This window comes from Nematostella vectensis, chromosome 6 (assembly GCF_932526225.1).
Source record: "Nematostella vectensis chromosome 6, jaNemVect1.1, whole genome shotgun sequence".
NCBI lineage: Eukaryota > Metazoa > Cnidaria > Anthozoa > Actiniaria > Edwardsiidae > Nematostella > Nematostella vectensis.
In genome coordinates, this window is record NC_064039.1 from 12,818,521 (window position 1) to 12,833,030 (window position 14,510).

The 14,510-nt window shown below is 40.6% G+C and overlaps 2 protein-coding genes and 1 non-coding gene across 4 annotated transcripts; 2 read left to right on the top strand and 1 right to left on the bottom strand.

Annotated features, from left to right (window-relative positions):
• Positions 1-1,155: 1,155 nt before the first annotated feature.
• Positions 1,156-8,861, top strand: LOC5521051 (tolloid-like protein 1). 2 transcript variants are annotated; one of them, XM_048728952.1, is made up of 5 exons: positions 1,156-1,901; positions 2,612-2,938; positions 3,983-4,226; positions 7,482-7,654; positions 8,242-8,861. In XM_048728952.1, exons 1-5 carry the CDS (start codon positions 1,793-1,795, stop codon positions 8,499-8,501), a joined length of 1,113 nt encoding a protein of 370 aa, XP_048584909.1. In that variant the 5' UTR covers positions 1,156-1,792; the 3' UTR covers positions 8,502-8,861. The 2 variants fall into 2 exon arrangements, with proteins under 2 accessions (XP_048584909.1, XP_048584908.1); XM_048728951.1 differs by lacking the exon at positions 1,156-1,901 and having other exon boundaries at positions 2,042-2,938.
• A 1,085-nt stretch (positions 8,862-9,946) lies between these two features.
• Trnai-gau lies at positions 9,947-10,019 on the bottom strand. Its single transcript has one exon. It is a non-coding gene; the product is annotated as a tRNA-Ile (tRNA).
• Positions 10,020-10,136: 117 nt separating this feature from the next.
• LOC5520953 (metal transporter CNNM4) lies at positions 10,137-14,444 on the top strand. The gene is made up of 3 exons (XM_001640707.3): positions 10,137-11,641; positions 12,270-12,395; positions 12,669-14,444. The coding sequence occupies exons 1-3, from the start codon at positions 10,168-10,170 to the stop codon at positions 13,298-13,300; spliced, it is 2,232 nt and encodes a 743-aa protein (XP_001640757.3). The 5' UTR covers positions 10,137-10,167; the 3' UTR covers positions 13,301-14,444.
• The last annotated feature ends 66 nt before the right edge of the window (positions 14,445-14,510 follow it).

A 14,510-nucleotide genomic window follows, 5' to 3' on the forward strand; every position in this document is an offset into this window, starting at 1 on the left:
TATCGTCCACACGTAAACGCGAAAAGGGAACGATTTGAAAACGAGCTCCAGAGTGGAACAATTTTAAAACGATACCCCTTCGGTGCCGTGGGGAAGGACGAAAACGGAACCTTTTGAAAACGATGGCGTGATAACTCAGGTCCATTCCACTTGGCGCGCGAGTAGGCATGCGCTGTAGAACTTGTTATCGTTTTCGTATCGTTTCTGCGTTTTTGTGGGTACGGGTCGTATCAAAATGAAAACGCTTCGTTTTGACGCGGATCTTTTTGAAACGGAATAAAAAGGTTGCGTTTTCAAACGAAAACGGATACGTGGGAACGGGGTATAATTCGCTTATGCTTTATAGTTTTGTCTACAAATAGTAAGTCTATTTGCATCTATGATATAGTAGTAGCTATATACATCTCAGGGGCGTAGCCAGAGGGGTGACCCAAGGGCCCGGACCCCCTTTCTAGCAGCCAAAAATGAAGCCAAAAATGAGACATTATCTAAAATATAGCAGAAAATGCCTTGAAATGACCTTTTGGGCCCCTCCTGTTAAAAATCCTGGCTACGCCGCTGCATCTATTTGCATCTATGATACAAAAGTAGCTATTAACATCTATTTGCATTTGTGATATAGCAGTAGCTAAATACATCTATTTGCATCTATGATATAAAAGTAGCTATTAACATCTATTTGCATCTGTGATATAGCAGTAGCTAGATACATCTATTTGCATCTATGACATAAAAGTAGCTATTAACATCTATTTGCATCTGTGATATAGCAGTAGCTATATACATCTATTTGCATCTGTGATTTAGCAGTAGCTATATACATCTATTATATAGCAGTAGGTATATACATCTATTTGCATCTGATAGCAGTAGCTATATACATCTATTTGCATCTATGATATAGCAGTAGCTATATACATCTATTTGTATCTGTGATATATCAGTAGCTTTACACACCCATTTGCATCTGTGATATAGCAGTAGCTATATACATCTATTTGCCTCTGTGATATAGCAGTAAGCCCCCCCCCCCCCCCCCCCCTCCCAATAGCTATTGTGCGCGCGGGGCGGGGGTTACTGCGAGAAATGGGGGGTAAATTCATTAAAACCTTGTTATTAAAGACTCAAGCCCCGAAGAAAGCTCAATACATTCTCTGTTAGATATTACCCTGACACCCCTTTAATGAGGACAGTTCTTGAGAGTCCCAAACGGTGTTGGTTTTCAATGTAACGGCAGAACTCTTTATATGGAACGGACCATTAAGTAAAACATGCACGACTGAATCCTCCCCACCCCCCTTCATTTTTCTTATGGCCCGTCCCTAAGGGAAAGAGATTGATAACGGAGATTTCTTATAGGCAATCCTGGAATGGTTTTTAGACGGCTTGATTGATTTCATACTCTTATATTGCTACCACCAAAACCTTGCTTCTTTCTAATGAGATTTCCGTTAATCAAAACGTCAGTCTAAAGAAAAGATAAGATTCAATAAAGTTTGTATAGTCAAAGCGCCTCTTTTCACGTTTTTATCCAAATACTTTCATTGTTTGCGCAACATATCTCCTTATCCTAACTTCTATGCTTAGAAGGTTTCATTATTCTGTAGAAGAAAAAGAAAGAAAAATTTCATCAATTACATTATCACGGTTTCCTCATTAACGTTTTTTGAAAAATCATTACATCAGTTTTTATAAGTGGAAGCGCGCAATTAAATTTTAAATGTGTTTACTTAATTACTCAGCTGTATAGAATTGGAAAACTAATTTGATTTTGAAGATCAAAAGCAAGAGTATGAATTTACTGAAAAGGAATTGCTACGCTATATCGACAGGAAACATGCTATCTGCGAACTATGTTATCTTTTTGGGGTTCTTTTTCATCTTCTCCCTCCCTTGCCATGGTAGGTAATGTTAATGTACCATTGCTCATTTTTTGACCATTGATGATTGCACTAAACTCAAGTTACACACATCTCTTCACAAAGCTGACACTCTAAGCGGGCGGCTCTCACCCGCTTCGAGTCCTGTTTCGGCTTTGTCCTTCTCTTAAAGTGTATTACATCAAGCATAACGTTTATGTTATAGTCTGCTGCCCAAGTTTTGCTTTTGATAAAATGATAATTATACATTAAATTTGTTTTATTAAAGTAAAAATACTTCGTTTTATTTCATTCTATATTTTAATTTTTCACAAAGTACAAAGAATTTACAACAAAAACATAAGTGGCTCGCACATAAACGCATACACTAATGACTCGAAGGAAAGGATTGCATAAGGAATTTTCATTCCATAAAGGATAGTATATGACCCACTTATGGCGCGGCCAAAATCCGCCCATGATTTTTAAAATTAGAGCATGAATGGCTATTTCATATATGACGGGTCGATAACGAAAATTCCTTATAAAATAATTAAAATAACCTAAAGCTTTAGCAGATGATCCTCAAATGATCAAAAAGAAACAGCGACATTGCAAGTATAAAACATCGGCAGCTTGGCCAGCTTGCCACAAAATAATTTCGGACGTGAATAAAGTTTTGTTACCTCCCTGCCTCATATCAAATGGCCGCTGCTTTACTATATTAGTGTGTTGTTGTATTTCTTTTTCAGCGTGCAATCAAACGGTAATAACTTTGTCAAATGGAGAAGTACGTAATCCATTGTACCCATCTTTCTATCACGGAAACTGCACGCGAACCATACGCCTCAGTTCCGACCTGTACATTAGGCTAAACGTCACGTCAATCAACGTGACATGCCCCGCCTCCCTCAAAGTTCTAGATGGTTCATCCTCCAACCTCACCATAGCATCACTGTGCGGAACCTCGGCACCGTCTTACGCCATGTACTCGACAGCCAATCAAGTGCATGTTGCCATGGATACGGGTGGCTCGATCGAGGGAGTGCGGTTCTCGATTTCGTATTCGGGATTGTCAAGTAAGAACATATAAGGCTGTCTATGTTAGCCCAGGTTTGCATTATTCCGGTATATTGTGGTTTCCGTTTTGAGATTGAGAAATAATTTAGCTATAGAGAGCATGAGAACACATCCAAATTCAGAATTGTATAAAATGTTTTGCAAATTGTCTACGTAACTTAGTGTTTTCATTCGAGCTGGGATGTAGTCAATTCCGGTGACCATCTTAAAGCATTAAAAAAGACACGGTGTCCTCTTTCTACAAGCCTGTGTCAGACAAGACAAACAGCGCTCATTAAAAAAACCCTGATTTCCTCATATTAGATCATTAAAATCGTCAGTTTTGGGCGATCACTAGAAAAAAAGGGTCCGTGATGAGGCCGGAGGTTTGTGGCCAATTATTATCATCAAGAAATAGAGATAAAAAGTAGAATGATTTAAAAAAAAAAAAAAAAAAAAAAGAGGGGTCCGGAAAAAAAATATCAAAATAAATAATTCTAAACTGAGATAAAAAATAATTTTTAAAAAACGTATAATGAATGAAAAATAATGGTTAAAAAATAAAGAATAGCCTGATAGCCGGCTCTCCGGAGATTAGAAGAGCCGGCTAGCAGGCTGAATAACATATCAATCAATGGTGTTTTTCTAAATGAGCCTGGGGCGAGCGCGCGGGTACGACCTGTGATATTCTAAAACGTTGTTAGGGACTAGGCTCCATTTCCAAGATGGCTGCCTGCAAAATCGTAGTAAACACGAATTCCTGCAAGTTTACGTGGAAATGTTTCGACTTTTAAAGCTCTAGAGCGATAAAAACGCAAAAAAAAAAATCATTGATGCGGACTCCCAAATATGGTATGTAATGCCTAATAAGGAAATGAGCAAGCTAGAAAAAACGACAGTTATTAAAACAAGATTAACTGGTATGATTAAATAAGTGCAATCGATGTCGTGAAGTAAAATAAAAAAACATAAAAAAAAAGAAAATTGATATATTAATTTTTGAAATATGGTTTATTGATTAAAATGGACACCATTTCTCAGCTCGTTTATTTTTTTTGTCACAGGACACTGTGGGCCGAATGACCTCGTGAGCCCGAATGGAAACTTCTCGTCCCCTAACTGGCCCATGCCCTACCCTGGTCTGCTGAACTGCACATGGATACTAATACCTCCGAAGGGGCACTACTCCCGGATAAAAGTAACGTCGCTTATGTTACAGAACGACCTCTTGAGTCCCTGTGCTATGCCGCTTTGCGATCACCTGGAGATCCGCCGAGGCGTGAACAGCAGTGGCGCGCTTCTAGTCAAGTAAGAAATCTTCGTAGGGGAGGATATAGGGTTAATTCTTGGTGAGGATGGGGGACATATGGCGGGCTCCCTTCTCCATTCGTGTCTCGTTCCCGCTGATTTCTACGCGTAAGGGAAGGACCAGTAGAAAAGTGATAGCTATAAACAGCTGGAAATTGATTCAAGACTAAATCGATTCAAAGCTACCAGCTATTAAATGGTCGTTAGATGAATTACGAGAAAAAAATCGTATAAAAAGTTTTGAAAATGTTTACGGGATAAACAAACTTTGTCATCTTTCTTAACGAATGCACGTAATCCGAGTACGGTACGCAAATACGCCATTGCGCTGTGTAAAGCCGAGAATCCTAAGAAAACTAGATACCAAACGAATAAGTTTTTATGACTCGTTTTTATGACTAGTTCTAGAAACCATTTAATGTGTAACTGTAGAATTGTAATAGCGTAGGTTGATTACTAGGGGTTACAAGATCCAAGAAAGCTCCTGCTTGAACTTATAATGGTACCATCCCACGACATTCGGATTTGCTTGAAAAATAAAGCCAAGGCTTGCATTATCGTGCAATTTTTGTGTACGTATGCTCACTTTGTTTTACTGGTACTCTAAGTTAGCATGCGTTCGCCAAAGATTACACATAGTATACTGTAATCCGGCGAACGGGAAAGTGGAAATCTCGAGTTGGGAAAGTCGGATCAGGTCTGAGAGCCGCGAGAGAGTCAGGAGGTTTAGAGTGCTACATCGTATCTGGGTGTAAAGTGGCCGTGTTTTAAACAACGAGGTTTTTGACAAGAGCCACATTTAAAGGCATTGTATTTGGTTGGGCGTTACATGCTTACCTTATTGCTTCTGCGTGTGATAAGACGAGTGTTTCTTTTCTACGTCTGCATGTAGAGATACAAATCTGGTAACAGAGGGAATTCTGTTTATATTGAATACAGACCGGAAATCAGTTCAATATGTTTGGTAATTGGTAATTCGATCTATATTTATCCAGGAACAGTAGGGGATAAAAAGCACGTTATTATCTATTATAAAATATAATATATAAAACATTATACCTACTACTACACCTATTTCAAATAACGTTGCACTCGGAAATCAATGTATTGTAACCCGCAGCATCCCGGGGGACTCTCCAGGAAAGTAGACGGGGGGATCGTCCTATCTTTATAAAATCTTGACCAACTGCTATCCCTTAGGTAATGTGGAAGGATTTCTCTGATTCTGCCATCTTTAAGGGTAAAAAATTCGACCAACTGCTATTCCTTCGGGGGGTGTTGAACTGTTTTTTCCGACTCTGTTATAAAAGTTCCTTAGACCACACCCAATTTGCTATCTCTTAGGGGTAAGAATTTATATATTAATGCCCAATTTGCTATCTCTTCTTGGGGGTAAGAATTTATGTTGACCACACCCAATTTGCTATCTCTTAGGGGTAAGAATTTAGGTTGAACACACCCAATTTGCTATCTCTAAGAATTTCTGTTGACCACACCCAATTTGCTTATCTCTCAGGGGTAAGAATTTCTGTTGAACACACCCGATTTGCTATCACTAAGGGGTAAGAATTTTTTTTGTTGAACACACCCAATTTGCAATCATTTAGGCGAAAGAATTTCTGTTGACCGGGCCGCAGCACTTTTTTGGTAGCGTATAAAAGACCGAATCCTGGTATCTAAAACCTATGCGAATGTTCACTGGAACATAAACACATTTTTTGAAGACTGGATTTGTTTTTATTTAAACTTACTTGCTTATTTACTTGATATCCATGAAGCACTGCGGAATACGATATATGGTTTTTCCGAGTACAATGTCATTTCAAATAGGTGTATATAGCTTCCTAAGTGCAAATGCGCCAAGGATGGAGAATTCTTAGATGGGGCATTTTCCAATAAAAATGATACCACTTGACATTTACCATGTGGATGGTTTTCATTCCGTGACGTCGACAGGGGTTTCGTAAAAAAAATTGAGGGAAATTGTGCCCACGACGTGATTGAGGAAGCGACCAGGAAGACGGGATGGAGGTGAACAGCGACCAGGAAGACGGGATGGAGGTGAACAGCGACCAGGAAGACGGGATGGAGGTGAACAGCGACCAGGAAGACGGGATGGAGGTGAACAGCGACCAGGAAGACGGGATGGAGGTGAACAGCGACCAGGAAGACGGGATGGAGGTGAACAGCGACCAGGAAGACGGGATGGAGGTGAACAGCGACCAGGAAGACGGGATGGAGGTGAACAGCGACCAGGAAGACGGGATGGAGGTGAACAGCGACCAGGAAGACGGGATGGAGGTGAACAGCGACCAGGAAGACGGGATGGAGGTGAACAGCGACCAGGAAGACGGGATGGAGGTGAACAGCGACCAGGAAGACGGGATGGAGGTGAACAGCGACCAGGAAGACGGGATGGAGGTAAACAGCGACCAGGAAGACGGAATGAAAGTAACAGCGGCGTAACCAGGATTTTTAACAGAAGGGGGCCCAAAAAGGACTTTCAAGGCATTTTCTCTTGTATTTTAGATAATGTACCATACATTTACTGTAATTTTGGCTGCTAAAAGGGGGGCCCGGGCCCCCAGGCCACCCCCCTGGCTACGCCCCTGAGTAAACAGCGACCAGGAAGACGGGATGGAAGTAAACAGCGACCAGGAAGACGGGATAGGAAAACAAACGGGATCCAGCGTCCTCTTTCAGGACATTGCTTTCAGGAGCCGTACTCAGTAACCAATCACTGACGATCACGTGATGACGTATCATTCTGAATTTGATATTTTTGTCACCAGTATAGCTGTCTGACCCACCCTTCTCCTTATATAGATTAGTTCCCCGCCTCTTTTCTTCCCTGGATATTGCATGCCAGTCAATCTTATTTTCTTATTTTAAAATTTCGTTTTTCTAGCTCGCTCAGTCATTTCCTTATTAGGCATTACATACCATATTTGGGAGTCCGCTTCAATCATTTTTTCGCTTTTTTTCGCTCTAGAGCTTTGTAAGGCGAGAATTTCCACGTAAACTTGCAGGAATTCATGCTTACTACGATTTCGCTGGCAGCCATCTTGGAAATGGAGCCTAGTCCCTATCGTTTTAGAATATCACAGGTATCCCGCGCGCTCGCCCTAGGCTCTTTTAGACAATTTAGAAAAACGAACAGCAATTGATTGATATGTAACGTTATCATATGTATCACTGGGTCATTTCAAAATGTTTCTAGTATTATGACAAGCTCTTTCTGCGATTTTCTTAAAGGTGCTACAATTCGAGCTGTGCCGGCATGGCTATGAATCTAACAGTCGATACGCCGTTATGGTTCCGTTTCTACTCGGATAAGTTCCCAGTCCCCTTGGGCGTGAAGCAAGCAGGCTTTTCTATCGAGTACCAGTACGTTGATGCTGGCATTTCTCCTACCACTCCGCCACCAGGTAAAAGGGATCTTCAGATTTATTTACGGCGGAGGGGCGGCGACGCACACGCTAGATTTATCTGCTCGCTAAAGGAGGGGAGCCTAAGGGAGGGGTACAAAAAACGCATTATAGCACAGAAAAACCGCACAAAAACCGCACAGAAGAACGTCAAAAACCGTCAATAACCGTAAACTCACAGTCTAAAAAAACCGCAATACCTCGAAATAAAATACGAAAAAAAAAAGATACGCGCCAGATTTATGGCAAAACCGCATCACCACAATCCCTTACGCCCCCTCCTAAAGAAAAAAGAAGGCTGGAGATATTGTGTTTGCCTGCCCTTTAAAAACCGCGGAGGGCGTCGGTCTCGGATAGGGTTGTATCAAAAGGCAACTTTGGGTATGGGGTCCTCTTATCTGAAAGATTGCAAGAATAAGGAATTTTAAATTAAGGCATCCTATCCAACTATCCCTAGCCTCTCATCGTGACCGGGATTCCATGAAAATTAAACCCCACACTTCCTAGTTCATCCCCGAAAGCACAGGATCCAAGCCCGAAAAGAGGTCTTACCTCTGAAAAAGCTAACCTTTATAAATTTTACTCAGAACCAGATCAATACCGAGGGTTTTATAAACCCGCCCAAGGCTGCGCTCGAACAGATACAAAAGCCGTCATCCGCACGCTGGGTACGACTGGAAGTCTCGACTGCGCTATGTGGTGTCAGCGGACTACTGAGTGCAAATCAGTAACCTACGTACCTCAGGCGGGTGGCAGTGAGGCGGGAAAGTGTACATTGTACCGTGAGGTGTCACCTCGAGATGAGGTAGCGCACCCTGCAGCTGAGTGCTATGACGAAGTTATATGAACATCTCGCTGTAGTATCATGCGTTTTTCATAACCATGTGGACAACAATGCTTGCTTTGGTGTTAAGGTTGGTTCTCACTTGGACGTAAGCGCAAGCGCAGCGCACGTAATTTTCCGATTCTCACAGAAACACAAGCGTATAGCAGGCGCAAGCGCAAGCGCAAGAGAACGCAACTGCTGGATTTGCTTGCGATTGCGCTTGATTTTCACTTGTGTTGCGCTTCCGTTTGCGCTTACGCTTGCGCTTGCGTCACAGTGAGAGCCAACCTTTATTGTTGTTATTATTTAAACTGAAAATACCGCGGATTTATGATATTTTGTATCATATGAGGTATATACTGATAAAAGCAAAATTCGTAACGTGTCTATCAAAAGCAAAATTAAACGCCCTTTAATATTTTTTGCAACATACATTCCCAATATGTTCTTCTATATAAAATCACTGACAGTAGCCTTGGACTCCCTGCTTTTATCCGCAGATGCTAAGTTACCTTTTACTTTGTTAATTCAGGCCCGTACCCAGGATTTTTCTCTGGGGGGGGGGGGGGGGGGTGCGAAATCCGAAAAAGTGGACCGATTTTTTTCCAGGGGGAAGGGATTTAATGAGTTCTCTGATAAAAATATGACGAAAAAAGTGATTTTTTTTGCCTTTGTTGCAAGCTATAGTTTTGTCTACAAATCCACGTCCATTGGAAATTAACATTCGGCCGTTTTGTGTGTGTGTGTGTGTGTGTGGGGGGGGGATGCGTTCCCACCCCCTACACCCCCCTGGGTAATGCGTGTTTTCCAGCTTTGTCCCGTGTACCAGAGAGAATCATACACTCCTGCCCGTACCCATGGCAAAAGCCCTCTTTCCAATACTTAACCTGAGCCCATTAGGCCCATTGCTATCGAGAGTGGGCGCTGCCCCCACCCCCCCCCCCCCCCCCCTGCCCCTTCCCTTCCGCCGCCCCTGCAGAAACGCGCCACATTCTTCGCTCGAAACTCCACCGTAACGCTTGATACGCAGCGGCCACATCTCTCAAGAAGGGTCTACGCTGGTGTGATATGTCTTCTTAATGAATACTGATTATGAAAGCAGTCCATCTATCACTTTGGAGACGAGTATTTAGTGGCTATTTTATGCTCCCGCTCAATGCAGAGCGACTCAAAGAAACCAATTATTTCCAATAACAACGTCAATTCATTCGAAATTGTTAATTTGAATTTTTCTTGCGTATAAACTTTTGTATTTTCAATAATAAACAATAACAAAGTAGTGGTTGATCGACATTCTTTAATGAATGCTGATTTTTGAAGGAACAAAAGGTCCATCTATCTCTGAGGAGACGAGGACTTAGTGGCCCTCCATTTATTAGCCCATATCCCTTCCAGGGCCGGCATTCTAACAAAAGTTCAAATGGACAAAAGTTCGAATGAATGGGGGAAATATGAAAATTATTGACTGGTCAGTGAGAGGCTCGAACTCTCGACCTCCGCGTTATCAGCACGGCGCTCTGCCGACTGAGCTAACGGACCAACTTTAGCGGCCTGTTGATTTGAATAAATATAAATGTCTTTGCGCACGACTGGTATCCAAATATGGTAAAATTATGCAATAGAAAGTCACGAGACCAGTGCCTTGTAATATCAGCACGAGTTGCATACATTATCACATTTCACTCCTATGGCAAACAATTTCCTCAAACAGGGCGACGTTTACGTCCTACTTTTTATTTCTCTCATCATTATCTTGTGCCCCGAAAACTCAAAATGTGAACCACGTCTGTTAGGATTAGCTCCAGCGGATGGTTCCAGCTCGGTCCAAGGCGGATTGTTGAAAGTTGTCGCGGGAAAATCAACAACGGTGAAGCTGTATGGGTTAGAATTTGAACCCGGGATTCTAGTGTCATTTACCGCTAAAGCTGCTAAAACTGGAGAAAATTGTGATAACGACAGACAGACATTGCCTGTGAACCTTACACTGCATGAAACTTCGAGTAGCATCGGATTTGTAACCGTGAATTTGCCGTATTTGAAGGAAAAGTCCTATTTCGTCTGCTTGAAAGCAACGAACTCCTCTAGATCGCAATGGGTGCACCAAGGCTCGAACGGACACAGCTTGGAGATCGGCACCGCAGAACCAGATCCCTTACCTTTATGGCTGAAAATAGCCTTCATTATTATTCTCATTTCTTTGTCTGGATTGTTTTCTGGGCTGAATCTGGGACTTATGGCGCTGGATCCCACCGAGTTGAAAATAGTTATAAACAGTGGTTCACCCAGTGAGCAGAAGTATGCCAAGAAAATCGATCCAATTCGAAGACATGGCAACTACCTTCTTTGCACTCTACTGTTTGGAAATGTCCTTGTGAATACTTCGTTTACAGTGTTGCTGGACTCCCTGATTGGAAATGGTATAGTGGCAGTTCTTGGATCTACTGCTGGAATTGTTATTTTTGGTGAAATTGTTCCCCAAAGTGTTTGTTCAAGGCACGGTCTTAAAGTAGGTGCAACGACTATATGGATTACTAAAATTTTCATGTTTTTAACGTTTCCCTTATCATACCCAATCAGTAGGATCTTAGATTGTGTTCTTGGTAAAGAATTGGGCACTATCTATAACAAGAAACAGTTACTGGAAATGATTAAAGTAACTGATGAGTACAATGACCTTGAAGAAGACGAGATGAACATAATCTCAGGAGCCCTGAACTACAGGAACAAGACTGTTCAGGAGGTCATGACTAGACTGGAGGACTGCTTTTTGGTGAATGTTAACTCAGCTCTGGATTTTAGGACGATGGCATGGATTATGCAATCTGGTCATAGTCGTATACCAGTATACGAAGATGAACGCCACAATGTGGTTGGTCTGTTGTTTGTAAAAGATTTAGCTTTTGTTGACCCAGACGATTGCACCCCATTGCAAACTGTCATCAAGTTCTACAATCATCCAGTGCAGAGGGTGTTTGACGACACTCATTTAGATGTGCTTCTAGAGGAGTTCAAGAAAAAGCACTCCCACCTTGCGATCGTTGAACGAGTCAATGATAAGGGGGAGGGAGACCCATTCTATGAAGCCATAGGCATTGTCACACTGGAGGATATCTTGGAGGAGATTATTCAGTCAGAAATTGTAGATGAAACTGATGTATACTGTAAGTATTAGTTATATATTATATTATTATATTTTATTATTGAATTCATGTTTTCAGCAAAACTGAAATCCATCTTGTTCGTTTCGTCGTTGTCAAATTACATTTTTTTCCCACATCGCTCTGTTAGGAATGATTTCCTTTCATTTATTTCATGTTAATATTAGTTTGCAGGTGTGTTGTGGAAAACCATAAACCTAAAGCGACCCATAGCCCATTAATTTATTATTGATCTTCCATACCAGTATATTCCCCTGCTCATGAAACATTTCCCATTTGCTAATCAATTTTCGTTATTATTTCTCTGCCTTTCAGTTTAATGTCATTCAATTATACATAAACCCTGCATTATGTTTTCTGTTTGTTTCATTTTCATACATTACTATATTTTGCAAGAAAATAGCTTCCTGTTTGTAATTCAGCAGAGAAGTACACTTATAAAACTATTATTTCCTTTGCTCTCCAAATGTCAGATTCTTTTTAATAATGTGTTAATACAGATTTGATGTTTTAACTGTTTTTTTTTTTAGTGAAGGCTACTAATTTTTTATATACATATATTATGTTGTATATACAAGCTTGCATTATGCTGAAATTTCAATGTTTGATGAGCAATATTGTTTTCTTTCAGTGGATAACAAGTCAGGCAAGGTGGTACCGGGAAGAAAACCAGACTTTGCGTTCTTCTCTCAAGATCGTGAGAGAGTCAAGATTTCTCCACAGTTGGCTCTTGCCGTGTTCCAGTACCTGTCTACAGGTATCTACTTTTTATCTTCTTTACACCCGGGACCAAGTTTTGACTGTGTAACTTAAAGTTAGCAAAACAAATACAAATTTTAACTATAATTGCTCTACCATTGTTTGGTAGAACATCTCTAGTAAGATGAAATTTTGTGACAGTGGCCAAGTGAAATCGTGGCTTTATCTTTTCTTTTCTGAGTTACAATTATTATTTATAACAAAGGTAATATCAGTCCTCTATAAGAGAAGAGCTCTGTTATTTATTATCATTCCTGTCTCATGTTTTTAGCTGTGGATGTTTTCCACGAGGATATCATCTCAACTGCTGTCCTAAAGCGGCTGATTGAACAAGACATCATCACTGAGATCCAACTGGGTGACAAATCAGACAAAAAAGAAGTGTACCTCTACAAGCGTGGCACCCCTGCTGATTTTTTTGTGTTGATCCTTCAAGGCAAAGTTGAAGTGAATGTTGGCCAAGAACAGTTTGTATTTGAGGAGGGTCCCTTCACCCACTTTGGCGGGATGGCGCTAGTCAACTCGTCCAACATACATGGTAGTACCAAGACCCTTGCGCAGTATGTGCCTGACTATACTGTGCGTGCGATGTCAGATTTGACATATATCAAGGTGCCAAGGGCGATGTATTGGCGTGCGAAGCGTGCTACCATGATGGAAAGACAACAGGGCACGGAATTGGGGAGTGAGATCTTTAACGACATTCAGCAGTCCATCACTGCTGCCAAACAACAGGAGGCAGATGCCACGTCGTCTAATGAAGTGGCTCCACCTCTAACAGATAGTGTCTCAAAGACTGATGATGATAATAAAGCAGACATACTTCTTGTTGACGTGCCTGAACACCACATCGCTGATGATGCACCGGACACAGCACTGCTGAATCAAGAAACTGGGTTATAATGCCTTTATTAGTTCTCTTGTTTGTTTAAGATGTTGTTGTTGATTATGCAGAAGTGAGAAATACATTGTTATCCTGCTCAGAACTGCAAGTCACCTGAGACATGCCAAGATAGATGATGAAATTACTTTATAGAATTGAGATTTATAGAATAACAATTAATACTTTTTAATATACTCAATTGAGTATTAAGAGTAATTAAGTACATGGGTAATTCCATTCCTTTAAACAAATTACTGTACATCTAGAATTTCTATTTTTTTAAATTCCTTTTGTTTTGCTATATTCTGAGAGTTCTAGTGGAAATGGTAATACTTCAAAAATGATATTCTGATCCTTTGGAAAGGAAAATTAATTTGAGATCATCAGTGATCCCTGAGTACTCACAAACTCATGCTGTTATTATTAAGTTTAGTTACAGCCACATCCAGCAAATTAGGTATCAGAGGAGTTGTTAATCAGAAGCAGCGATTGACATTCATTATCTAAAAAAATAAAAAATTGAGTTAGATGACATCATACGTGGTTGTCTGGTGAAGCAATTGGCATGAATTGATTAGGTTTAAATTCCATTTGTTTACATTTGTCACCCAAAGAGGTCAATTACCATATAGTTGATCTTTTTATGGATGGACCATTGAAAAATCTTGTGAGTGTATTGGGGGAGGGGGGGGGGGGGGGCGCAGGGAGTTGCACACAAATAACCTGCAAGCTTTTACAAACAAACAAAACTACTAGTGCACTTGTCACCCAAAAACGTGTATACAGTTAAAAAGGAAAGAAAAACACAAAAATTATGTTTGAAAAAAATATATCCTGCACACAAAAAAAGCTGCAACCATGCATCAGATTTTCTAATGGTCTGTCCATGGAGAATGGAAGAATTAGATTCTATATTGTAAAATAGAATGAATATGTTGTGTTGATGCTCTTCATTGCGTCTCTGTCATAAGGCTGATTTATATCAAGCGAGAAAAATTTAACTCTTGCTTGTTGTTGGTCCACCTCTTCAAGAAGAAATGCGAGCTAGTTGAGCTAGTAACACGGACAGTAATAAGTAAGTGGGGTTTATAATATTCTTACTCAGATTCAGGAGCTCCGGTTCCAAATTTTTACCTAACATTAAAATATCTAGTGTCAGTCAAATGGATTTTTTTCCTGTTTGTATTTATTTATTTTTTTTTTGCACCAAGTTGCCTTGCTTTATATTTT

Coding starts and splice junctions, on each gene's coding strand:
- LOC5521051 (XM_048728951.1), top strand. CDS start 2,449: ATGATCAAAAAGAAACAGCGACATTGCAAGTATAAAACATCGGCAGCT. Junction 2,939..3,982: donor TTCGTATTCGGGATTGTCAA/GTAAGAACATAT, acceptor TTTTTGTCACAG/GACACTGTGGGCCGAATGAC. Junction 7,655..8,241: donor TCCTACCACTCCGCCACCAG/GTAAAAGGGATC, acceptor AATTTTACTCAG/AACCAGATCAATACCGAGGG.
- LOC5520953 (XM_001640707.3), top strand. CDS start 10,168: ATGGCAAACAATTTCCTCAAACAGGGCGACGTTTACGTCCTACTTTTT. Junction 11,642..12,269: donor AGATGAAACTGATGTATACT/GTAAGTATTAGT, acceptor GTTTTCTTTCAG/TGGATAACAAGTCAGGCAAG. Junction 12,396..12,668: donor GTTCCAGTACCTGTCTACAG/GTATCTACTTTT, acceptor TCATGTTTTTAG/CTGTGGATGTTTTCCACGAG.